General features: G+C 41.5%; 1 protein-coding gene across 1 annotated transcript; it reads right to left on the bottom strand.

The window, feature by feature from the left end:
* Positions 1-4,833: 4,833 nt before the first annotated feature.
* Positions 4,834-5,370, bottom strand: LOC147442838 (uncharacterized). Its single transcript, XM_086529443.1, has one exon. It carries the CDS (start codon positions 5,368-5,370, stop codon positions 4,834-4,836), a length of 537 nt encoding a protein of 178 aa, XP_086385569.1.
* Between the last annotated feature and the right edge of the window lie 20,954 nt (positions 5,371-26,324).

Raw genomic sequence — 26,324 nt, 5'->3', positions numbered from 1 at the left:
ACTGAATGATGAATTTGCTATATTAATTGCTTCTCTATGATGAACAAAAAAGTACAGAATTATCTTGTGCACATGCGGAAGAATTTCCTTTTCTATAATGACAATAATCTAAGAGGCTGATTAATTTCTCTAATTTTACACATTAATCTCTTGTAATTAGAGTTTAATCCTTGTTAATTAAATACATTCCTAATGCAATGACCGATTGAAGTCGTTCAATTCGATACTTTGCTAGAGATTAACTTATTTCCATCATTCATGCATTGAACTAATTAACTGGCAATTCACTATTATTAATCATGGACTAATTGATGATTAAAGAAGTTGATTTGATGCATAATTAACTAATTGGATTAAGATAGTGAAATAGATTAATCACATATGTGATTTAGAGTGTTTACTACTAGATAGAGTAGCTAGATTTTGCATAGAATAAGCGGGAGATAAGGAATTCATAGAGAAATCGAGATGAAAACATAAACTTGACTTCGGATTACCGTAAATCGAGCTAATTAGGCCAGAAATGCTGATCCGATGAAGCCTAATTGACGAGAGATTGGCAGCACCTCCTCCTCTTAATCCGCTTCTAGAGATTGTGTATGCCGGCAACACCTCGCCCAATGTGTGTGTGTGAGGGAGTGTGTGTGTGTGTGAGTATGTATTGAGTATATATCTGTGTGTGTGTGTGTGTGTGTGTGAGAGAGAGAGAGAGAAAAGGTCCTTATATAGTGCTTACTCTCATGCAGATCGAAATCTACTACTAAATGCATCTGAGTGAGCACTTGGTCTTGCATAGGCAGCTTGGGTGCATGGCTTGCAAAGTGTCCAGTTAGCGTTTCCAACTGCCTCTCACACTCTCTCTCATGCTTGGTAAGTCTCCCACGAGCTCCTAGATGAGTGGGGGTGCCCTCTGGCTACTAAAGCAAGCCTCCAATGGCCTAGAGCTTGTGCACACACCAGCCCTCGAGTGCCGGTGCCCTTGCTAGCCTTAGAAAATTTTATTTTTAACCTTAGACGGTCGTTACAGGTTGTATTTTAATTCCGAAACTTGCTGTGCTAAGACGGAACTAAGGTGCATCATCCCGAGTACCTGCCATATTTAGCAACTCTCGATGTCTAGAAATGCATTTTTTTTTAAATTCTAGGTACGGGTGCAGTTTGTCGAGCCGGTCAAAACTAGACGGGTCGGGTGACCAAAAACTTACTATTTTAGAAAAATTTTCACAAAAATTATTTTTATTCATTTTTGAAAGCTCCATAACATTCTAAACATCTTGGCTCCGACAAATTTAGAAAAATTGTCAAAAATAGTAACTTTTTGCAGTATGATTATTTTGTAGTATAGGGGTGCTCTTTAGCTCGGGGTCAGAAATCTTACATCCTCCCCAACATGAAAAATTTGAGATGTCCTAATCTCAATAATTTATTAGGATAATTCTTTATGAGCGTTGATTCATCCTCCCAAGTAGCATCTTCTTCATGATAATCTTTCCACTTCACAAGGTGCTCGATAATTGTCCTGTTTCGTAGCTTTCTTTCCCTTGATTCAAGGACGTAATCAGGTTGAAGTTCGAGAACTCCGTGTGCTGGCATAACTATCTGATCTGAGTCCAAGAGTTGAACGGGGTAAGGAATGTAGGGTTTGAGTAGGTTGACATGAAATACATCGTGAACCTTTACGTTTGCGGGTAACTTGAGCTTGTAGGCCTGGTCACTCACAACCTTAGTGATTTCGGAGAGTCCACAATATCTCGGGCTTAGTTTCTTATACCTTCCTAATGATAAGTTTCTTTTCTTCGGTCAGACTCGCAGAAAAACTTTTTCTGCTTCCTTGAAGGTCCGTTCTGATCGATTCTTATATGCGTAATGCTTTTTTCTATCTTGAGCGGCTTGGATATCTTGGCGAATGGATTTAGTCTGAGCTTCCATATCTTCTAGCATCTTCTTAGAGGCTTCTACCCTGATGGTTGGGTCTGAAAAGGTAAGCGGTGCTAAACAGTCTTGTCCATAAAGAGCCCTGAAGGGTGACATTCCAATGCTTCTGTGTTCGGAAGAATTGTAAGCATATTCTACCAAAGGAAGATATTGTAACCACGTCTTTGCCTCTTGCGAACAATAGGCCCTGAGAATGTCCTCAATGACTTGATTTACTCTTTCAGTCTGCCCATCTGTCTGCGGATGATACGCTGTGGTGAAGGCTAATTGTGACCCAATAGATTGGAAAAGAGAAGTCCACAACTTTGATGTAAACTTGGCATCTCTATCACTGACGATATGCTTGGGTAAACCATGTAACCTAAAAATTTCCTTGATGAATACTCGGCTAATATCCAAAGCAGTAAAGGTCGTCTTTACAGGTATTCGATGAGCCCTCTTTTGTGAGCATATCAACAACCACAAATACAGAGTCATAACCTTCTCTAGAAGGTAATCCTGTAACAAAGTCCATACTAATGCATTCCCATTTCATGTGGGGTATGTCAAGAGGTTGAAGTTGCCCTGGTAACTTGATTCTTTCGGCTTTTATCACTTGACAAGAAAGACATTGCCTTAGATAGCGAAGTATGTCTCCTTTCATTCCGGACCAAAAATAACTCCTCCTTATAGCATGAAGAGTCTTAGCATAACCTGGATGTCCTGATGTAGGGCTATCATGTGCTTCATACAGAATAGTGTTCTTTAAAGCTGGGTCTCTGGGTACACAGAGTCTATGTCTGAAGTAAAGACATCCTCCCATAAGAGAGTAATCTTTAGCTTCAGGCATCTTATTTTGCTAGACTAATGATACTATACGTTGGTACTCTGGATCTACCAAAGATGCTTCTTTACTTCTATCCCAGATAGGGTTATTTGGAATAGAGATAGCTCCGAGAAAAGATTTTTGGCTAAGTCCATCTGCAACGGCATTTTCCTTCCTTGGTCTATACTTTATGTCAAGGTTATATTCTTGTAAGAGTTCTATCCATCGCCGTTGTCGCATATTGAGAATATGTTGATTAAAAGTCCATTTTAAGCTCTTGTGGTCTATAATTAGCTGAAACTTGCGTCCGAGAAGATAATGTCTCCACAACTTCAGTGCATGTATAACCGCTAAAAGTTCCAAATCCTGAGTAGGGTAATTCTTCTCATGATCCCTCAGCTTTCGTAAAGTATACGCCACCGGTCTTCCTTCTTGAGTAAGAACTCCGCCCATAGCAAATTTGCTAGCATCGGTCGCTACTTCAAATTCCTTTCTGATGTCTGGAAGCTTTAAGATATGAGTTGAGACCAAGAATCTATTTAGCTTAGCAAAACTAGACTCATGTTCATTCTTCCACTCGATCCTCATTCCTTTCTTCAGGAGTTCTGTCAAAGGTGCAGCGATACGTGCATGGTCCTTGACAAAAATCGTGCACCATCCCGTTATTCCAAGAAATCCTCTTACTTCATTGATGGTGGATGGTTGAAGCCAATCAATGATATCCTTGACTTTATTTGGGTCCACTAAAATCTCTTCGATTGATATGATAAATACAAGATAATTGACCTTTGGTGAGCAGAAGGTACACTTGCTCGCTTTAGCGTAAAGTTGGTTCTCTCGAAGAAGATCAAGTACTTTGCGAACATGCTTTTCATGATCTGCCTCGTTCTTAGAATAGATCAGAATGTCGTCAAAGAAAACCAAGACAAAATCGTCCAGATAAGGTCTGAAAATATCCTACATAAATCGATTGAAGCTTGTAGGAGCATTTGTTAGACCGAAGGACATTACTGTGAATTCGTAGCGTCCATACCTTGTGTTGAGAGCTGTCTTTGGGATGTCTGATTCCTTGATCCTGATTTGCTAATATCCTGACCTTAGATCAATCTTTGTAAACATTTTGGCACCATGGAGTCTATCCAGGAGTTTGCTAATCCTTGGAATTGGATACTTGTTTTTCGCAGTTACCTGGTTCATTCCACGATAATCTATGCATAACCTTCACGTCCCATCCTTCTTTTTCTGAAAAAGAACTGGTGCGTCCCAAGGAGAAGTATTGGGTGAATCCTTGTTCAATGAGTTGCCTAAATTGTTCCTTGAGTTCTATGGCCTCTGGAAGTGACATTTTATAAGGTCGCTTTGAGATAGGTTCACATCCAGGAATAGTCTCGATCTCATGATCTACCTCTCTATGTGGTGGAAGATTTGTAAGGTCTTCAGGGAATACTTCATTATACTCCCTCAACCAGTTTGGTCGAAGTCTGGCGTCTGATTGATCCACCTTGTTGAGCTTTACCGCATAAATTTGCTGCCTCTTTCTCAGTCCCTTCAAAAGTCTGCTGGCCTTAACTAGAGTAGCCTTAGGTCTCCCATTTTTCCGTTGGATTAAGACTTAATTACCCAAGTTATCTGTAAAGGTAAAGTTCCCTTGTGCACAATGGATGTGGGTTGATTTTTCTTTAGCCAGTCCATCCCTAGTATCCCATCAAAGAATCTTAAAGGTAGGGTTCGAAATTGAGCAGAAGTTGGGTATCCCCCTAGGTGAAAGTCGATTATACCTTCAGAGTGTTGAGATACTACTTCCTTGCTGTTTGCTAACTCTACAACTAATTTGCTTGTTGGATACCTATCTAGATTTAGCTTCCTCATGCATCTGGGTGAAAGAAATGAAAGAGTACTACCACAATCTATACGGAAGTTAACTTGTTCACCTCTGAGAGATCTTGGCGTATGAATGACTGCGTATTGCTCGCAACCATTGGGGTTGTCAATTGCAGCATGTAAAGTTGCTCTCTCCTCTGCTTCATCTCCCACAGTTGGTTGTACCACTGTGGCATTCACTCTGGCGGTAGCTCCACGCCCTCGCCCTCTGTTTACCCTTTTACGTCCTCCTCTCCATTAGGTTGTCCTCGCCCGGAGACATTTAGAGGTATGGCATTGGCACTGGTTGCTTGAGTCTTCTTGGGGAATTTAGATCGGTAATGCCCGAATTCATTACACTCATAACAACGTACATTTGGATATTCCATAACTGCGGTAGTGGCTACTATTGGGCACTGTTCGTATGCTTGGTTGGGTGGTCTATTATTCCAAATATTTGTCCTTTCCCTTTTCGCCAAATGATTCCTCTTATTCTGATTGACCTTCTGAATTTCCATTGCTAAAGGTTTAGCTCTTAGCAAGGCATCTTGAAGAGTTGCCGGTCTGAGAGCTTCTAGCCGATTGTTCAAGGGGTCAATGAGCCCCTGGCAGAACCGTGCTACTTGCTGATCCAGGGTCATTCTAGGAGCATATCTTCGAAGAGTATTAAACTTTGAGTAATACTCCTCGACTAAAGAAGTCAACTGACGAAGGGAAAAGAACTCATTCATCTTCAGGGTTTTATAAGCGGGTGGTAAGTAACGCCCCATCACTGCAGCCTTGATGTCTTCCCAAGACTGAGAAGATCCCTTGATGTTCAGATCTCTGCAATGCTGTTTCGACCAAATCTTGGCATTGCCAGAGGTGCGGAACATTGCGAGCATGGTCTGGTTCTCGGGTTGAGTCCCTGCAGGCTCGAAATAGTCTTCCATCACTTCCATCCACACTTTCGCATCTCTCTGCACATTAGCTCCCTCGCCCTGAAAGGTCGGAGGTTGGGCTTGTTTAAAGAGGAGCTTCTTTTCTTGTGCTATCAAATAGAGAGCGACAGGTGGTGCCTAGACAGTTCACATGGAATTTGATACGACAGCGCAGAAAATTGGATGATAAGGCTGTCAAATGTATTTTTGTTGGTTATAGTGTTGAAAACAAAGGTTACAGGTTGTATCATCCAAAAACAAAACATATTCTGGTTTCTTGGGATGTATTGTTTGTGGAAGATTCTTTTCAGCCCTTGCTGTCATGTACTAGAGACAGTAATGTAAGCTCACAGGACATTTATGACACTTTGTTGCCTCTTCTTAGTGGTGGAAATACGAATGTAAGTTCCAATGAGGCAAATGTACAGCCTATGGGGGTTACTGAAAATGTTTTAGATCAGCCTATTACTGATGCAGATGTACATGATGTACTTGATCAGGAAAGGCCCAAAAATGAGCAAGCTAGAGGTATGCCAAAATGGCTGGTGCACACTTTGTGTGACAGTAAATTGGATGCACCTTTGTCTAGTCGTACTCGTTCAGGCTCTCGCCATGCATCTTATGCATCAGATTGTTATGCTTTGGCTGTGTCTAGCTTACATGATGTTGAGGAGCCTCTGTCTTTTGATAAAGCACAGAATTCAGAAAATTGGATGGCTGCCATGCAATCAGAATATGATGCACTTACAGAAAATGACACATGGACTTTATGTGATTTGCCTCCTGGAAAAAAGGCCATTGGTACGAAGTGGGTTTACAAGTTGAAACGCAAGCCGGATGGTGAGATCGATTGCCATAAGGCTCGACTTGTTGCAAGAGACTTTTGCTCCCACTTGTCGTATGACTACTGTACGTTTTCTATGTGCATTGGTAGCTCATTTTGGTTGGGATGTACATCAATCAGACATTGTTACTCTTTCTTGAATGGTGACATGTTTGAGGAAGTTTATGTAACGCAGCCTCGCGGTTTTGTCATAAAAGGACAAGAAGACAAAGTGTGCAGGTGTATGAAGGCTTTGTATGGGTTGAAGCAATCTCCTCGTGCTTCGTATGAGAAAGCTGACACTCATTTGGTTAAACGAGGCTTTCGTAACAGTCCAACAGAAAGCACATTGTATGTAAAGCGTGAGGGTGATGTACTTTTCATTGTGGTTCTTTATGTTGATGATTTGCTGATCACTGGACCAAATGAGAGACATATTCATGAATTTAAGGCTGATTTAAATGCTACTTTCAAGATGAAAGATTTGGGGCTGTTGCATCATTACTTGGGTATACAGTTTAAGCAGTGTGATGGTGGTATTGCCTTGTGTCAGAAAAGTTACATAGAGACATTGCTATGTAAGTTTGGACTTGAGGAGTGCAAACCTATTGCCACTCCCATGGAAACAGGTTTGAAGTTGAGTCTAGATGATGCTGGCGATCCTGCTGATGTCACTCTTTACCAAACTGCTGTTGGCTGCCTCATTTATGTATGCAACACGAAGCCGGATATTTAGTTTGCACTCTCACAGGTCAGCAAATTTATGCATAGCCTAGGGTCTAAGCATTGGCAGGCTGTCAAGAGGATTTTCTGCTACCTTAGTGGCACTTTACATCTTGGATTGTTTTATCCCAAGGGGGGATCATTGTCGCCAGACTTACATGCATTTTCGGACTCAGATTGGGCTGGTTGTTCTGACACGCGAGTGTCCACAAGTGGTTTTCGTTTCATGCTTGGCAGTTCATGTATATCATGGTTGAGAAAGAAGCAACCTACTGTGGCCACTCTGAGTTGTGAGGCTAAGTACAGGGCAGTCTTCAAAGCTACAGTTGAGTGTGTATGGCTCAGACGCCTTATGGCTGATTTGGGTGTTGGACAGGACACTGCCAACACTATCTACACTGACAGTCAGAGCGTATTGGCAGTCGCGAGGAACCCAGTTTTTCATGCTCGCACAAAGCACATTGAGGTGCATTACCACTATGTCAGGGAGAGGCTCTCAGCAGGAGAGATCAGCTTGGCTTATGTGCCAACACAGGACAACCTTGCATATCTTTTCACAAAGGCATTGTCTCGTGAGAAGCTTGAAGCTTTTCGCAAAGCTTTGGGCTTACTCCCCTTTGTGGACTGATCCTATCCTGAGGGCATGGAAATTCCCTTTACTCATGTGCCCTCTCGTTCACCGCATCACTCCAGGGGGGATTTGTTACCATATACATGTGGTAGTGATGTGTGTGAACACACTAGGACCGTCGGGGAATTTTTTTCCTCTTTATGAGGTTTTGTCCCCCGTGCATTGTATATACGCCCATCACTCTAGGGCTATCTATCTTTCCATTGTACACTAAGTAACACACTCTCAATTGTGTGCCTTGAGCTTCCTTCGTCTTCTCCAAGCTGTGTGTGTTTCTCTGCAACCCTAATTCCAACATGCTCGACCATGGGAGCCTTCCCCTTTTCGTTGGTGTTGCTCGTCCCAGTCTTATGGACGTGAGATTCACCAAAATGGGTCCTCTTTGGGGCCATTTTTAGTCACTACTTAAGAAGATGATTTCGGAAAAGAGACTAGAGTACAGTATACCATGAGAATCCGCAGTTGGTCAGATAACAACATGATTAACTTTAACAAGCATTTCTTCTTATACGGAAGAAACAGAATCATTTCAGGGGTATGATAATTACTCCTCTATCATAATCTATCTTGGGAAAAATTTAGATTAACACTAGTTGATCTAAGTTTTTAATTACATTGACAGCATCTTCACATGATCTTATGAGAATTGGCCTTAAAATTAAATGTTTAGCTTGGCAATTGGAAAATTCAGTTTCCTGTGATTACTTGCTTAATTAGAGTAACTGAATGATGAATTTGCTATACTAATTGCTTCTCTAAGATGAACAAAAAAGTACAGAATTATCTTGTGCACATGCGAAAGAATTTCCTTTTCTATAATGACAATAATTTAAGAGGCTGATTAATTTCTCTAATTTACACATTAATCTCTTGTAATTAGAGTTTAATCCTTGTTAATTAAATTCATTCCTAATGCAATGACCGATTGAAGTCGTTCAATTCGCTACTTTGCTAGAGATTAACTTATTTCCATCATTCAAGCCTAATTGATGAGAGATTGGCAGCACCTCCTCTTCTTAATCCGCTTCTAGAGATTGTGTATGCCAGCAACACCTCGCCCAGTGTGTGTGTGTGTGTGTGTGTGTGTGTGTGTGTGTGTGTGTGTGTGTGTGTGTGTGTGTGTGTGTGTTTGTGAGAAAGTCCTTATATAGTGCTTATTCTCATGCAGATCGAAATCTGCTGTTAAATGCATCTGAGTGAGCATTTGGTCATGCATTGGCAGGTTGGTTGCATGGCTTGCAAAGTGTCCAGTTAGCTTTTCCAACAGCCTCTCACACTCTCTCTGATGCTTGGTAAGTCTCCCACGAGCTCCTAGATGAGTGGGGGTGCCCTCTAGCTGCTAAAGCAAGCCTCCAATGGCCTAGAGCCTGAGCACACACCAGCCCCCGAGTGCCAGTGCCCCAGCTAGCCTTAGAAAAAAAATTATTTTTAACCTTAGACGGTCGTTACAGCTTGGATTTTAATTCCAAAACTTGCTGTGCTAGGACGGAACTAAGGTACATCATCCCAAGTACCTGCCATATTTAGCAGCTCCAAGTGTCCGAAAATGCATTTTTTTTAAAATTCTTGGTACGGGTGTAGTTTGTCGAGCCTGTCAAAACTAGACGGGTCGGGTGACCAAAAACTTACTATTTTAGGAAAATTTTCACAAAAATTGTTGTTATTCTTTTTTGAAAGCTCTATAACATTCTAAACATCTTGGCTCCGATAGATTTAGAAAAATTGCCAAAAATAGTAACTTTTTGCATTATGATTATTTTGTAGTACAGGGGTGCTCTTTAGCTCAGGGTCAGTGATCTTACATCCTCCCCAACGTGAAAAATTTGAGATGTCCTCATCTCAAGAATTTATTAGGATAATCCTTTATGAGCGTCGATTCGTCCTCCCAAGTAGCGTCTTCTTCAGGATAATCTTTCCACTTCACAAGGTGCTCGATAATTGTCCTATTTCGTAGCTTTCTTTCCCTTGATTCAAGGACGTAATCAGGTTGACGTTCGAGAACTCCTTGTGCTGGCAAAACTATCTGATCTGAGTCCAAGAGTTGATCGGGGTTAGGAATGTAGGGTTTGAGTAGACTGACGTGAAATACATCGTGAACCTTTACATTTGCGGGTAGCTTGAGCTTGTAGTCCTGGTCACTCACAACCTTAGTGATTTCGAAGAGTCCACAATATCTCGGGCTTAGTTTCTTATACCTTCCTAATGATAAGTTTCTCTTCTTCGATCGGACATGTAGAAAAACTTTTTCTCCCTCCTGAAGGTACGTTCTGATCGATTCTTATCTGCGTAAATCTTTTGTCTATCTTGAGCGGCTTGGATATCTTGGCGAATGGCTTTAGTCTGAGCTTCCATGTATTCTAGCATCTTCTTAGAGGCTTCTACCGTGATGGTTCGGTCTGAAAAGTTAAGCGGTGCTAAACAGTCTTGTCCATAAAGAGCTCTGAAGGGTGACATTCCAATGCTTCTGTGTTCGGAAGGATTGTAAGCATATTCTACCAAGGGAAGATATTGTAACCACTTCTTTGGCTCTTGCGAACAATAGGCCCTGAGAATGTCTTCAATGACTTGATTTACTCTTTCAGTCTGCCCATCTGTCTGCGGATGATACGCTGTGGTGAAGGCTAATTGTGACCCAGTAGATTGGGAAAGAGAAGTCCAAAACTTTGATGTAAACTTGGCATCTCTATCACTGACGATACGCTTGGGTAAACCATGTAACCTAGAAATTTCCTTGATGAATCCTTGGCTAATATCCGAAGCAGTAAAGGTCCTCTTTACAAGTATTAGATGAGCCACTTTTGTGAGCATATCAACAACAACCAAATAGTCCTAACCTCCTATAGAAGGTAATCTTGTAACAAAGTCCATACTCATGCATTCCCATTTCATCTGGGGTATGTCAAGAGGTTGAAGTTGCCCTGGTAACTTTTTATCTGTTGACAAGAAAGACATTGCCTCACATAGCAAAGTATGTCTCCTTTCATTCCGGACCAAAAATAACTCCTCCTTATAGCATGAAGAGTCTTAGCATAACCTGGATGTCCTGATGTAGGGCTATCATGTGCTTCATACAGAATAGTGTTCTTTAAAGCTGGGTCTCTGGGTACACAGAGTCTATGTCTGAAGTAAAGACATCCTCCCATAAGAGAGTAATCTTTAGCTTCAGGCATCTTATTTTGCTAGACTAATGATACTATACGTTGGTACTCTGGATCTACCAAAGATGCTTCTTTACTTCTATCCCAGATAGGGTTATTTGGAATAGAGATAGCTCCGAGAAAAGATTTTTGGCTAAGTCCATCTGCAACGGCATTTTCCTTCCTTGGTCTATACTTTATGTCAAGGTTATATTCTTGTAAGAGTTCTATCCATCGTCGTTGTTGCATATTGAGAATATGTTGATTAAAAGTCCATTTTAAGCTCTTGTGGTCTATAATTAGCTGAAACTTGCGTCCGAGAAGATAATGTCTCCACAACTTCAGTGCATGTATAATCGCTAAAAGTTCCAAATCCTGAGTAGGGTAATTCTTCTCATGATCCCTCAACTTTCGTAAAGTATACGCCACCGGTCTTCCTTCTTGAGTAAGAACTCCGCCCATAGCAAATTTGCTAGCATCAGTCGCTACTTCAAATTCCTTTCTGATGTCTGGAAGCTTTAAGATATGAGTTGAGACCAAGAATCTATTTAGCTTAGCAAAACTAGACTCGTGTTCATTCTTCCACTCGATCCTCATTCCTTTCTTCAGGAGTTCTGTCAAAGGTACAGCGATACGTGCATGGTCCTTGACAAAAATCGTGCACCATCCCGTTATTCCAAGAAATCCTCTTACTTCATTGATGGTGGATGGTTGAAGCCAATCAATGATATCCTTGACTTTATTTGGGTCCACTGAAATCTCTTCGATTGATATGATAAATACAAGATAATTGACCTTTGGTGAGCAGAAGGTACACTTGCTCGCTTTAGCGTAAAGTTGGTTCTCTCGAAGAAGATCAAGTACTTTGCGAACATGCTTTTCATGATCTGCCTCGTTCTTAGAATAGATCAGAATGTCGTCAAAGAAAACCAAGACAAAATCGTCCAGATAAGTTCTGAAAATATCCTACATAAATCGATTGAAGCTTGCAGGAGCATTTGTTAGACCGAAGGACATTACTGTGAATTCGTAGCGTCCATACCTTGTGTTGAAAGCTGTCTTTGGGATGTCTGATTCCTTGATCCTGATTTGCTAATATCCTGACCTTAGATCAGTCTTTGTAAACATTTTGGCGCCATGGAGTCTATCCAGGAGTTTGCTAATCCTTGGAATTGGATACTTGTTTTTGGCAGTTACCTGGTTTAGTCCACGATAATCTATGCATAACCTTTAGGTCCCATCCTTCTTTTTCTGAAAAAGAACTGGTGCGTCCCAAGGAGAAGTATTGGGTGAATCCTTGTTCAATGAGTTGCCTAAATTGTTCCTTGAGTTCTATGGCCTCTGGAAGTGACATTTTATAAGGTCGCTTTGAGATAGGTTCACATCCAGGAATAGTCTCAATCTCATGATCTACCTCTCTATGTGGTGGAAGATTCGTAAGGTCTTCAGGGAATACTTCATCATACTCCCTCAACCAGTTTGGTCGAAGTCTGGCGTCTGATTGGTCCACCTTGTTGAGCTTTACCGCATAAATTTGCTGCCTCTTTCTCAGTCCCTTCAAAAGTCTGCTGGCCTTAACTAGAGTAGCCTTAGGTCTCCCATTTTTCCGTTGGATTAAGACTTCATTACCCAAGTTATCTGTAAAGGTAAAGTTCCCTTGTGCACAATGGATGTGGGTTGATTTTTCTTTAGCCAGTCCATCCCTAGTATCCCATCAAAGAATCCTAAAGGTAGGGTTTGAAATTGAGCAGAAGTTGGGTATCCCCCTAGGTGAAAGTCGATTATACCTTCAGAGTGTTGAGATACTACTTCCTTGCCGTTTGCTAACTCTACAACTAATTTGCTTGTTGGATACCTATCTAGATTTAACTTCCTCATGCATCTGGGTGAAAGAAATGAAAGAGTACTACCACAATCTATACGGAAGTTAACTTGTTCACCTATGAGAGATCTTGGCGTATGAATGACTGCGTATTGCTCGCAACCATTGGGGTTGTCAATTGCAGCATGTAAAGTTGCTCTCTCCTCTGCTTCATCTCCCACAGTTGGTTGTACCACTGTGGCATTCACTCTGGCGGTAGCTCCACGCCCTTGCCCTCTGTTTACCCTTTTACGTCCTCCTCTCCATTAGGTTGTCCTCGCCCAGAGACATTTAGAGGTATGGCATTGGCACTGGTTGCTTGAGTCTTCTTGGGGAATTTAGATCGGTAATGCCCGAATTCATTACACTCATAACAACGTACATTTGGATATTCCATAACTGCGGTAGTGGCTACTATTGGGTGCTGGTCGTATGCTTGGTTGGTTGGTCTATTATTCCAAACATTTGTCCTTGCCCTTTTCGCCAAATGATTCCTCTTGTTCTGATTGACCTTTTGAATTTCCATAGCTAAGGGTTTAGCTCTTAGGAAGGCATCTTGAAGAGTTGCCGATCTGAGAGCTTCTAGCCGATTGTTCAAGGGGTCGATGAGCCCTTGGCAGAACCATGCTACTTGTTGATCCAGGGTCATTCTAGGAGCATATCTTCGAAGAGTAACAAAATTTGAGTAATACTCCTTGACTGTGAAGAAGTCAACTGACGAAGGGAAAAGAACTCATTCATCTTCAAGGTTTTATAAGTGGGTGGTAAGTAATGCCCCATCACTACAACCTTGATTCCTTCCCACGACTGAGAAGATCCCTTGATGTTCAGATCTTTGCAATGCTGTTTCCACCAAATCTTGGCATCGCCAGAGAGGTGGAACATTGCGAGCATGGTTTGGTTCTCGGGTTGAGTCCCTGCAGCCTCGAAATAGTCATCCATCGCTTCCATCCACACTTTCGCATCTCTCTCCACATTAGCTCCCTCGCCCTTAAAGGTCGGAGTTTGGGCTTGTTTAAGGAGGAGCTTCTTTTCTTGTGATGTCAAATAGAGAGCGACAAGTGGTGCCTAGACAGTTCACACGTAATTTGATACGATTGCTAGAATTCAAGATTTAAATAAACACGAGACTTTAATAAAATCCAAGTTTCAAATCACCGAGAGACAAAAACTTAGAGACAAAAACTCTTCCTTTATTGATAGAATTTTTTTTACATATCACCGAGAGACAAAAACTTTGAGACAAAAACTCTTCCTTTATTGATATATATTTTTTTACAATCGTAATCTTTTGAGGTTTAGGATAAATTTTGATCATGGCATTCTGGGATATCTATATGATATGTCTGGTAGGCTGTCCTGGGATATAATGATACAGACGATGTTTATGTGTTGTCACATTATTACAATCCTCTATTTCTCCTGAGAAATAGACCCTATACTTATCCTTAAGCGGGTAGTAAATTATGGTGTTCATACTCTTGGATAACTGTCTTGGAACACCAAAATTTCTAACTCTATTTGCTGGAATTACATCAGTGACCTTGTCCCAAAGCCACTCATTGAGGGTTTTCTTGGTGCCGTCAGAGGTAGCAACAGTGACGCCCGAATGTGAAGGCAACAAGTAGTATAACTGCACTACTCTCAATTCTCCCCAACGGATTTTCTTTAAGTCGGTAGTCAAGCATCCTAACTTCCGAGCGTTGATGTAGTAAATCCCGCCTTCGTGGGTCCAATCGATCTCCCATCCTTTATCAATGTGAGTGGAGTGCGGTGTGTTGACCTTTAGCAGTATCTCCATCATGTCTCGCCGAAAACAATAATTTAGGGAACGACGTGCTTACTCGTAAATAAGCTTAAAGACTTGAAACTTTTGGTATTCAAGTGCGGGATCTTCCTGCAACACCAATGCAAGGAGTTCGGATTAGCTACCTAGATTCCCTTAGTTCTAAAATTTTCAAACAGTACGAATTTTAGTTCTCAGTCTATCCTAATGTTGCTCTGATACCAGGTGTGAGCTCCCCACCCCGTTATCTCAAACGACGATTTTGATGGTAAACCTGGTGACCACTAGATTTATAGCGGAAGCAAACAAAGTGGTTTAAGGGATCAACTAGCGGCCGACTCCTCATCACCAAGTGAATTGAGTTGAGCCTACTAGCAACGAGATCTAGTTCCACCTTGCAGGGGAAAGCGTGTCTAACCAATTATCAGTCCTAAGACTCACCTTCCAAACGGAGAGAAGTCTCGAGTGCCTTTTTCTCCATTGCTTTCAGAGGCACGTACACTTGGGACTTCACTGCTTTTGGTGCAATGAGCAATTCTAGCATCATTTACCGTACTATGGGGACAGAGAGTTCCCGACCAATCGGGACCACCCTTCTCATAGGCATTGGTAATCCGACCTAAGCCCCCACTTTCCACCCCCATACTCACACTTTGTCTTGTGTGTCCTAATTACTAACACATTTGTTGTTCAACATATATATTCATTGATCAATGCCGATTCATAGGTTGTGTTAAGACAGTCCTTCAAACAATTTTTCAAAGCGGCACCAAAACAATCTTTTTAGTAAAAATTCACACAATAACTCATTCCATTTAAACTTCCAATATCCTGGAGGCACGAAATCCCCTAGTGAGTGTTAACTCCACCCGTTGTCACCTAGTTGCCCATACAACTAGATTTGTCCACCGCATAAAGAGCACGACATGGACATCCCACCGCAAAGAACGCAAGTCGTGGGTATCCACTGCAAAGAACGCAAGACGTGGATCAAAGCCTTAAGCTAGGTAATCCTAGCTACTGCGAGTACCTCGCGAGCTGTCCCCTATGATCAAGAGGGGGATTAGGACTAAATCAACATTGGAATTGAAAATGAACTGGCCGAGTTAGTTTTCCCTAGCAAACAGTCTTTTCTACTTCAGACAGTTTATTCCAAAAACATTCTTTCTTACTTGAATTTAAATACTCTAATTAAAATGCCGTGGTCTCCGTTGGATTACCAACATGTTTGGGGTAATGATATTTTCCTATCTTACCGAAATGCAATGTTATTAAACTGTACTTGAATTAAAATTTAGGTCTACCTCGATAATTTCCTCCTGATTGCTTCGTGAGATGACCGGTACTTGCTCGACCATGGGAGCCTTCCCCTTTTCGTTGGTGTTGCTCGTCCCGGTCTTATAGAAGTGAGATTCACCAAAATGGGTCCTCTTTGGGGCCATTTTTACTCACTACTTAAGAAGATGATTTCGGAAAAGAGACTAGAGTACAGTATACCATGAGAATCCGCAGTTGGTCAGATAACAACATGATTAACTTTAACAAGCATTTCTTCTTATACGGAAGAAACATAATCATTTCAGGGGTATGATAATTACTCCTCTATCATAATCTATCTTGGGAAAAATTTAGATTAACACTAGTTGATATAAGTTTTTAATTACATTGACAGCATCTTCACATGATCTTATGAGAATTGGCCTTAAAATTAAATGTTTAGCTTGGAAATTGGAAAATTCAGTTTCCTGTGATTACTTGCTTAATTAGAGTAATTGAATGATGAATTTTCTATACTAGTTGCTTCTCTAAGATGAACAAAAAAGTACAGAATTATCTTGTGCACATGCGGAAGAATTTCCTTTTCTATAATGACAATAATTTAAGAGGCTGATTAATTTCTCTAATTTACACATTAATCTCTTGTAATTAGAGTTTAATCCTTGTTAATTAAATTCATTCCTAATGCAATGACCGATTGAAGTCGTTCAATTCGCTACTTTGCTAGAGATTAACTTATTTCCATCATTCATGCATTGAACTAATTAGCTGGCAATTCACTATTATTAATCATGGATTAATTGATGATTAAGGAAGTTGATTTGATGCATAATTAACTAATTGGATTAAGATAGTGAAATAGATTAATCACATATGTGATTTAGAGAGTTTACTACTAGATAGAGTAGCTAGATTTTGCATAGAATTAGCGGGAGATAAGGAATTCATAGAGAAATCGAGATGAAAACATAAAATTGACTTTGGATTACCGTAAATCGAGCTAATTAGGCCAGAAATGCTGATCCGGTAAAGCCTAATTGACGAGAGATTGGTAGCACCTCCTCCTCTTAATCCGCTTCTAGAGATTGTGTATGCCGGCAACACCTCGCCCAGTGTGTGTGTGTGTGAGGGTGTGTGTGTGTGTGTATTGAGTATATGTGTGTGTGTGTGTGTGTGTGTGAGAGAGAAGGTCCTTATATAGTGCTTTTTCTCATGTAGATCGAAATCTGCTGCTAAACGCATCTGAGTGAGCACTTGGTCTTGCATAGGCAACTTGGGTGCATGGCTTGCAAAGTGTCCAGTTAGCTTTTCCAACTGCCTCTCACACTCTCTCTCATGCTTGGTAAGTCTCCCACGACCTCCTAGATGAGTGGGGGCGCCCTCTAACTTCTAAAGCAAGCCTCCAATGGCCTACAGCCTGTGCACACACCAGCCCCCAAGTGCCGGTGCCCCTGCTAGCCTTAGAAAAAAATTTATTTTTAACCTTAGACGGTCGTTACAGGTTGGATTTTAATTTCGAAACTTGCTATGCTAAGATGGAACTAAGGTGCATCATCCGAGTACCTGCCATATTTAGCAGCTCCCGTGTCTGGAAATGCATTTTTTTTAAATTCTGGGTACGGGTGTAGTTTGTCGAGCCGGTCAAAACTAGTCGAGTCGGGTGACGAAAAACTTACTATTTTACGAAAATTTCCACAAAAATTGTTTTTATTCATTTTAAAAGCTCTATAAAATTCTTGATATCTTGGCCCTGACAGATTTAGAAAACTGCGAAAAATAGTAACTTTTTGCAGTATGATTATTTTGTAGTACAGGGGTGCTCTTTATCTCGGAGTCAGAGATCTTACTCTCTCTCTCTCTCTCTCTCTCTCTCTCTCTCTTTGCGGAAAAAGTGAGATTAGGCATGATTTTACTAAAATATTTCTATGTTGATATGGTAATAGGAAGGGCTAAGAGCCATCTATTTTCAAAGGGCTAAGAGCCACCTATTTTTGAATGGCTAAGAGCCATATGTTTGTAATCCATTAGTATTACTTTCAAGATTTAACAATTCCATCCAATTGAGTACCCATCGATTATAATGGACAAGCAAGAGTCTTGCCATTACTGATTTTTTTGGGTGTTACCTTACTACTATACACTTTAAGTGTGAAAAATCAAGTCAATTTTTTGAACGTCTTAAACTTGTAGGGCTTATCTCTACCAAGGTGTCTAAAGGAAGCCAACATTTCTGACAACATGGCTATTCAAGAAAACCCAAGATTATAGATTTGTGGGTTTAGAAAAGATCCAGTTGTGAATATGATTCCAACTTCAATGGATCTCCTATTTTATCTAAAGCACTAAGATGTTTATACGAGTACAATGCTTGGGGTAAGACCCAACTCGTGATGACTAAATCACTTATTAAAGTCTAACCAAAGGATTTGACAAGGTAGATTTTAACCAAGGGGTTTGGATTGCAAAAACAACACCCAAGGTTAAATATGCAATACTACTTGAATTTCACTCATTTTCAATTAGTGTTACTAGGCCTTTGTAGGCGGGAAATTTGGGCAGGTGCCCTTGACTACAAGTAAGTGAACACTATGTTCAACCTCCAGTTACGCATCTGATTTGGTTTTGTTTACTTTTTGGATATGCTTTGCTTGACTTTTTCAAGTCGTATGAATAAGCTTGAACGCTTTTATCTATTTTCTCTCTTCAAAGAGATGACAAGGTCATGTAAGAGCCAAGAATTTTTGGCTGTAGTGTCCAAAATAAATTTTTGCATTACATAGTTATGGACCCATTTGTAGGGTTTGATTTGGCACATGTTGTCACATGGGTGTTAGAATTAGGGTTGCAAGAAAACACACAACTTGGAGAAGACAAAGGAAGCTCAAGGCACACAACAAATAGTATATTACTTAGTGTGAAATAGAAAGATGAGTTAGCCCTAGAGTGATGGGTGCATATACAATGCACAGTGGAAAAACACCTCCTAGTGAGGGAAAAAAATACCCCGACCACCCTAAGTGTGTTCACACACATCACTACCACATGTATATGGTAACAAATCCCCCCTGGGAGTGATGTGGTGAATGAGAGCTGGCACATAGAGTATAGGGAAGTGCCATGCCCTGAGGACATGATCAGTCCACAAAAGGGAGTAAGCCAAAAGATTTGTAGAAAGCTTCAAACTTTTCACAAGACAATGCCTTTGTGAAAAGATCTGCAAGGTTGTCGTATGTTGGGACATAAGCCAAGCTGATCTCTCCTGCTGAGAGCCTCTCCCTAACATAGTGGTAATGCACCTCAATGTGCTTTGTGCGAGCATGAAAAACTCGATTCCTTGCAACTGCCAATGCACTCTAATTGTCAGTGTAGATATTGTTGCAGTGTCCTGTCCAACACCCAAATCAGCCATAAGGCGTCTTAGTCATACACACTGAACCATAGCTGTGAAAACTTCCCTGTACACTATCTCACAATTGGAAGTGGCCACAATAGGTTGCTTTTTGCTCAACCATGATATGCATGAACTGCCAAGCATGAAACCAAAACCACTTGTGGATACTCGTGTGTCAAAACAACCAGCCCAATCTGAGTCTAAAAAAGCATGTAAGTTTGGTGGCAATGATCCCTCCTTGGGGTAAAACAAGCCAAGATGTAAAGTTTCACTCAAGTAGCAAAAAATCCTCTTGATAGCCGGTCAATGCTTAGACCTTGGGCTATGCATGAATTTGATGACCTGTGAGATTGCAAAGTCAATATCTGACCTCGTGTTGCATACATAAATGAGGCAACCAACAACAGTTTGCGGTTCTCAACCTTGAACACTAGTTATGGTGGGGTTGTTTACTTTTGGGTACATCTTAGTTGTGATAACTCATTTAGCATACTCAACTGAGTTCTAAATGGAGTTTATACACTATGTTGAATAGGAGCCGGTTACACAAGACGGTTGCAACTAGACAAAAATGCCAAAAATCAAGATATTACTCTTAGTTTCATTGAATCTCTTACTGAACCATGTTCCGATCAAACGAACAATTGGATCCATGAAGGATGCCACCGTGGAAAACATTAGTGTTATTATGAAGATACAATCACTTTTTTTTTTGAGGACAAAAATGCTTCTCCAAGGGGGGAGTAATGTCAAGCCTAGGGTAAGACCGGACAGGCCAAGGGCCAGGGTAGAGCCATGCAGTCAAGGGGGTCCTATTATTTGCAGGCAAGGCCTATATAGGGCATGGCTGGTAGGTTCCAGCTCCCATTTGTCTTATATAGCCAATATCTTATACATGACATGCTTGAACATAATCGGTCTCTAGTGCGAGAAATGCTCACAAAGTGCTGGCTTGGGCAACAATTTAAGCAAGCCTTCTTTCCAAGAAACTTGCAAATCTTGTTTCTCCCATGCATCATTCATCGTGAAAAGTAACGGCTCTTTTAGAGACTCCCAAAAAGAAATAAAAAAACTCCACAGTAAGCCCATCCCAGTCAAGGGATCACTAGCGGCCCAATGAAAGCATTGCACTATGCAATTGTAAATCAATGAAAGGTTCTTCAAGGGATAATGCATCACGAGAGGAAATGATTGGTCGTATACATGAGATAGGAACAATCTTGCTTGACATACTGCTGGTGATTCTTGAGGAGGAGCAGCAAAAACATGTCTATAATGCAAGACCATGGCATCAACATGTTTGTGTTTAGAGGATGTCCAAGCACCCAAAGGAAGCTTTACATGCTTAATATCTTGAGAAACCATCGTGTGATGCAAATGCTTGAAAAATTGCTTCGAAGCAGATCCTTTATCAACAAAATCCCATTGACGAGCCCGCATCTACCATTTTTCAAGCTTCTATTTATCATCAAACTGTATGCTTCACACAACTCTGATAGTTCATATTCAGTTAAAGGCCTTGAGTTAGCTAATTCCTGCAAGTGTTGACAAACCTGCTTAGCATCCTTAACATTGTTGTGAGTCCAATGCAAGTGTTGTTTGCCATAGTTCAATTAGCAGATTGCACTTGCATTATAAAACAAAACTACATGACATCGAGGTCAAGATGCATGTGAGCAATCAAGGGAGGAACAAGTCTGCAAATCATATCTCAAAAGGCCTTGTGCATGAGATAAGCATTATTAATATGTAGCATACGCTTTCGATAAAGAGGTCTATCAGAAAGTGATTGCCTAAAGTACAAATTCAACAACACAAGGTGATGATCCAACAACTACAAAGTGTAATCCATCTTCATATCACACACAAAGTTGTCATACTGCTGTTTGTGGAGAACATACCATCTATCCAGATGTGCATGATATGAGTGATGAGCTGTATGCTGAAAAGTAAAACTTAGGAGATCCGGATGGAGGGAACACCGTAAATCAAGCATTTGCGCAGAAGCAAGGAGATGATCCCATGCTTGTCTTTATACGAGCAACATATGCAAATTACATGTGCTGCTATCATACACTATTGTTAAAATCACCATAAAGGAGTGCATTGGATGTCCATGGATAAGAAAAGCTATCTTGCCATAGAGAATCTCTTTGCCCAAAAGCTGTATATGCATATAGACCTCCAATTTCATAAATGCAACCATTCACCAAACATTGCACAACCATCCAACAACCCCTTGAATCATTCCTCACTAGAATTGGCTTAAGCTCATGCCGAACCAATATCATTAATCCGGAGTAATCATGAAAACCAACATATACAATCCACTAACCCACAAAATAGGAGCACTGACCCGCAAAATTGTGCTGATTATGTTCTTGCAAAACAACATGTATTTACATAGTGCCATGTTAGTTACCATTTATCAAGGTTACACAACCTACGTACATTAAATGAGATGCATCTGATGTGATCATATATGAGAGGTCGTATGTACAAAAGCAACAGAACACGAGGAACTATGTGGACGCGCCCATGTGCTCGTCTTCTTCTACCACATCTGTGCAAGAGCCAATGCGTTGATTCATTGTGGAACAATTCTATGTAGAATTCAAATGTGGGGTAGAAATTTCATGAAAAAGTACATCTCTTATAAGAATGCATCGCTTTTTCCCCATGCATCAATCAACGTACGGTTGTCAGTACATGGAAGCTTCTTGAACGATACATTCTATATTTGCATTCATAGGAGGTGGAACATAATTATGAGAGGAGGGAGGAGTGTGAATGTTCACCGTCTTTTTGGGCACCACCCAAGCACCAGACTCGCTAGACCCCACATTTTTACCCTTCGCAGCATTGCCATTACCCGGAGCTGCAGACTGTAAAGGCTTGATTTTCCCTTTTTCCACATTGGGAGTTACATTAACAACCAAGCTTCCATTTTTCTTAGCCTCAAAAAGATGTTTACCGGTAGAAAGAGGAGCAAGTGATGGGACTACTAAGGAGATGGTTGCCAAATGGGTTTAGGACATTCAGATTGCATATGCCCAAATTTTCCACATCGAAAGCATGAATTTGCAAACGTGCCCCATTTAAGTTTAAATGGGCGCTTGCCCACCCATGGATCCCCTAAATCAACCATGATGCCTTCTGGAGTAGGTCTGTCAATGTCCCATAGAATACGGTACTTGTTGGTAATTGCATCCAGTTTCGGGGGACAGGTCACCTTCTCAAGTTGTGCAACCAATAATGGTAGAAAGTGCCTCCATGTGTGGGGGAAAGCCACTATTTCCACCCACACCGGACATTTGTGACAAATAAGACTCTGATAGTCCTTTGTCAATGCCCATGGCAGGACATGAGTCATCTACTTACCAAAGAACAATGGAGACATTTCCGACAACAAGTTCCTGACATCACTATCTGCCAAAAGGACTTCATAAAATCCCCTAGCACCAAAGTAAACACCCCGGATAGCATGGTATTTGACAAAAAAATCAACCCGTTGCCCAACATCCCATGCAGACGGAATCTTCCCCCAAAAAAACAAAATGACCGCATTCATGGCATATTGTGCAACCGGGTCCATGAGTTCTTGCATAGGAATACATACTTCAAGAGGAGGAGGTGGAGAATTCTAGGCTTTACAAGCTTCTTGAAAGTCCTCATATAAAAAAGCTTTGATCTCTGAAGTGGCATTCAAAAAGCTTCCCATGGCTTTTAGATGCTCAAATACACATAAGGAATTGAACATACAGCAAAAACACCTTACTCAAGGAGCAAACACCTAAGAAACCAATCACTACATAAATACTAACAATCAAAATTCCTGTAAAATTGTAGCTTTGTACAAAGACCACAAAAGCAACTACATATATCCACAACCATCATACAAAAAGCTACACCTTCCCCTATCTGTCCAATGTCCTTGCCAACTTGGTAGACCACCCTATACTGTGACTTGCACCTTGGCTACCCAACAGGCTGTTGTAGGTAGATGTGCCGAGGCGGAAAAGGCTGGTGTAGGTAGTGCCACATAGGTGGTACCACGCAAGTAATTCCACGTAGGCAAAGTAGACACAGGTAGACCCATTGCACGTGCTAAAATACGCAAGAGCAGATACGCACAGGTAGCTTGCATAGGTGCACAAGCGCATGGGCAGTCAGCTAGCTCGTGCCATAGCGCACACACACACACACACACACACACACACACATCACTTTCATCTGTGGGTTACTATTCTGAGAATGGATACTTGCTTTTGATATTTAACACTATATAGATGGTAGGTATAAGTTGAAAAGGTTTTAAGTAGGACATGGATAACAACCGATAGATTTGTTAACACCTGTAATACGTATTCAAGGCTAACGAATATGTTGTCTTGTTTATATGGATGCAGGTTAGGACTCTATCTTTCCTTAGGATCTTTTTGGCTTAGCGGTTGTCCATCAGTGTCAAACCCTGGCCTCTTTCACTTCAAAATAAGTTGTCCTTGACTATCTTATATACAAAACACTCGAATGATACCTCATTCTCACTATGATGTACAAAAATGAATAAAAAATTGAGTTGTTTTTTGCTAATCATTGTCCTTTGTCTAAAGCAAACTCTTTTTTGAATTGTTATGTTCTTTTGTGTAAAAGTATAAGTCTAAAAATAGCAACACACACGTCCTAAACACAAGGTTCTCCTAGAAAGCTAGAAAACGAGGACACTGGCTTTGGATATTTTTGTCTATAGGTTTTGATGGACCCATTGTCTATAATTCCTTGTTAGGTTGACATGTGTTAGGTGGTCTTTTCTTGTCTATAGATCGGATTCCTACTCACAGCTATCATGGTCTTTGACTCTGCTACTTTTAGGTTGCATGTTAATCCCAAATTACTCACCCTTGTGTAATTATTTCAATTCTTATGATTTTAGGAACACTTTACCTATAAACGAACTACTATTGGATGGATGGTTTGTTTGATGACTATCCATAGAACTAGTTAAAGCATGGAAAACTTCTAACTCACTATGAACGACATCCATACTATTCTCCATTGGTTGACAAAGCCTTAAACCTGTGACTAGAGTATAATCCTCTCTGTTAACATTGTCACTTATAGCTCCGATAAGACTCATGGATTTTTTAATTTGATAGAGCTCTTTGGCTTCATACTTGACTATTCTATTCTCATCAACTTGATGAGGTAGTAGACCCATACTCAATGGGCCTATTGCTGCATGCATGCACGCGCACACACACACACACACACACATAACACTTTCATCTATGGCTTACTGTTCTGAGAATGAATACTTGCTGATATTTAATACTACATGGATGGTATGTATAAGTTCAAAAGGTAGTAGGACATGGATAACAACTGATAGGTTTGTTTTGACACCTGTATTATGTATTCAAGGCTAATGAATCTATTGTCTTGTTTATATGGATGCAAGTGAGGACTCTATCTTTACCTAGTATCTTTTTGTCCTAGTTCTTTTCCATCATTGTCGAACCATGTCTTCTCTCTCTATGCAACACCACATAGCCGTTGGAGAGGGGGAATGGGGGAACACGCCCGAAACAAACACAAGGGCCTCTCTATAGCTCAGGGTATCCACAACACCCTTCACCTCTCAGAAAACACCTTCAAAGAAACATTTTACACTAGCAGACCACTGCCTGCTCAATTTCCACTGCTCACACACTCCACAAACCACCACACAAGGCACACTTGCCACCACTGCCTGTCTCCACCCTTAGACACACACACAGCCACTCAATCTCACTCTCTCACTCAAATCACCGTCGGTCCGGGGGGGGGGGGGGGCACACTTCCACACAGCCGACACCGACGGGAAACATGAAAGCAGGAGAAAAAGAAGGGGGGAAGGGAAAACAATAGCAAGGTGAGGCAATTGTGGCTTGATTGCACTTCAGAAAACATGTACACTAACTTCTACTGCCATCACCATGGCCATTTTAAGGCAAAAGTTACAAAGGGGCTAGCTTGCTAGAGAACTCCACTTTGTAGGCTTCAAACGACATCCAAAAAGCCAGGAAAAAAGCTCTTAATTTGATCCAATTTTGAATTTTATAGGGGGGCCTTTAATTTGGGAATTTACACTTTAATTGGTCCACTTGGCATCTTGAATTAACACTTTTGGGAAAGGGGGCACCACCTTGCTCTATCTGCTCTCTTCTTTTCTCTTTTGCACTTGGGGGGGGGGGGGGGGGGGGGGGGCATTACGATGTCGCTATTGCCCCTTGGCCTTTTATTTTTTATTTTTATCTTTCATTTTTTACCCTTTGTGGCCTCAACCTTGCACTGCTCTATTGGCTTGATTTTGACGTTTTCTCTCTCTATCCGACTCCTCCTTTGCCCCCTTTTGACCTTGGCCTTCATTTTTGCTCTTTCATTTGGCTTGGCTTCAACCTTGCCCTTAGCTTTGGTTTGTCCTTTGCTTTGCCTGGAAGGCCCTTGAAATGGGCTCCTTCTCTCTCTCTCTCTCTCTCTCTCTCTCTCTCTCTCTCTCTCTCTCTCTCTCTCTCTCTCTCTCTCTCTCTCTCTCTCTCTCTCTCTCTCTCTCTATCCTCATTGTCCCACTACGGGAACCCCTCCCCTTGCACCTAACCCCTCGACCAAACTGGCCCTTGCTTCACCTCTGTGGGACAGACCTCTTTCATGAGGGGGGGGGGGGGGGGGGGGGGGGGGGGGGGGGGGGGGGGGGCAATAGCAAGGTCACTATTGCCCTCCCTCTCTTTCTCAAAATTTTGGGGCCCCACGGGCCGTGGGATGCCACCCTTAACCGGGGTTTCCCACGTCATCATTCCATATTGGCCGCCATCGGACCTGCTCTCCTCTCACACGCGGGCGCGCGCCACCTGCACCGCCTTGCCCGGCCAAAATCGCCGCGCAATGGCACCCCGCAGGGCCACGTCCGCCTAGCAGCACCCCATGCCTTACGCCATAGCCAAGCCATCAAGGAGCTCTCGCTCCACACACTCCCACAAGAGTCTCACACTCCAATACATATACCGTATTACCCTGTGCCCATATTGAGCGTACAGAATTTATCTCTTGCCACATGGCAGCCCGTGGGGTGGTAGCCTTTGGAGCCCTCCAAGCCCCTCCAAAAACCTCCCATTTTCATTTAAAAAAAAACTTTTTT

This window comes from Adiantum capillus-veneris, chromosome 14 (assembly GCF_014529385.1).
Source record: "Adiantum capillus-veneris isolate H3 chromosome 14, ASM1452938v2, whole genome shotgun sequence".
NCBI lineage: Eukaryota > Viridiplantae > Streptophyta > Polypodiopsida > Polypodiales > Pteridaceae > Adiantum > Adiantum capillus-veneris.
Note: the sequence above shows the minus strand (reverse complement) of the source record. Positions and strands in the feature narration are given on the sequence as shown.